The 1,063-nt window shown below is 64.9% G+C and overlaps 1 protein-coding gene across 1 annotated transcript; it reads right to left on the bottom strand.

Annotated features, from left to right (window-relative positions):
• Positions 1–37: 37 nt before the first annotated feature.
• On the bottom strand, positions 38–1,053 carry TAZ (tafazzin). The gene is made up of 3 exons (XM_026079531.1): positions 1,006–1,053; positions 852–937; positions 38–405 (listed from the first exon to the last, which is right to left on the bottom strand). Exons 1-3 carry the CDS (start codon positions 1,011–1,013, stop codon positions 53–55), a joined length of 447 nt encoding a protein of 148 aa, XP_025935316.1. The 5' UTR covers positions 1,014–1,053; the 3' UTR covers positions 38–52.
• Between the last annotated feature and the right edge of the window lie 10 nt (positions 1,054–1,063).

Raw genomic sequence — 1,063 nt, 5'->3', positions numbered from 1 at the left:
GGGGAAGATGTGCACCCCATTCCCAGTGCTCCCAGCCCCTCCCAGTCCTCTTTCAGTGCCCCCAGTACCCCTGGGGAAGACGTGCCCCCCCCCAGTGCTCCCAGTCCCTCCCAGTGCTCTTCCAGTGCTCCCAGTACCCCTGAGGAAAACATGCATCCTGTCCCCGGTGCTCCCAGTCCCTCCCAGTACTCTTCCTAGTGCTCCCAGGACCCTCGGGGAAGATGTGCACCTCCTCCCCAGTGCTCCTAGTACCCTCAGGGAAGACATGCGCCCCATTCCCAGTGTTCCCAGTCCCTCCCAGTACTCTTCCAGTGCTTTCAGTACCCTCAGGAAAGACGTGCACCCAGTCGCCCTGGTTGAGCTTCTCCAGGATGAAGTCCATCCCCCGCTGGTAGACGCCGTCCCCTGGGCACCGGGCCAGGCACTGGGACCTTCCCAGTATGGACTGGGAGCCTCCCAGTACGGGCTGGGAGCTTTGCAGTACCGACTGCGGCTGCTCCAGTGCAGACTGGGACCAGCCCAATATGGATTGCGAGCCCCCCCCAGTACAAACTGGGATCCTCTGGTATGGGCAGAGACCCGTGCCTGACCTCCACACCGCCATGCCCCAGTGGCTCCCAGTTGCCCTCCGGTGGCTCCTAGGGACTCCCAGTTGACTCCCCAGTGGCTCCTAGTTGCCCCCAGTGGTCTCTAGTGGCTCCCAGTTGCCACCTAGTGGCTCCCAGTGGCCCCCCAGCAACTCCCAGTGGCTCCTAGTTGCTCTCACTGGCCTCTAGTGGCTCCCAGTCACCACCCAGTGGCCCATAGTGGCTCCCAGTGGTCCCCCAGCGGCCCCCCCGCGGTGGCGGCACCTCGGCAGACGGGGACGCAGCGGCCCAGGCTGAAGAAGCGGGAGTGCAGCTCACGGGTGAAGCAGATGTCGGCGGCTGTGGGGGTCCTGGGAGCGAGATGGGGTGATTCGGGGCAGAAACAGGGCTCCCCCCCCCCACAGCTCACCCTGCTCACCAGCGCATCTTGTGCAAGCTCCAGACATGCCGCAGCTTCAGGATCCCTGCGGGGGGGG

Source organism: Apteryx rowi, unplaced genomic scaffold (genome assembly GCF_003343035.1).
Source record: "Apteryx rowi isolate R43461 unplaced genomic scaffold, aptRow1 scaffold_1147, whole genome shotgun sequence".
Lineage (NCBI taxonomy): Eukaryota > Metazoa > Chordata > Aves > Apterygiformes > Apterygidae > Apteryx > Apteryx rowi.
This window is presented reverse-complemented; position numbering and strand designations above follow the sequence as displayed.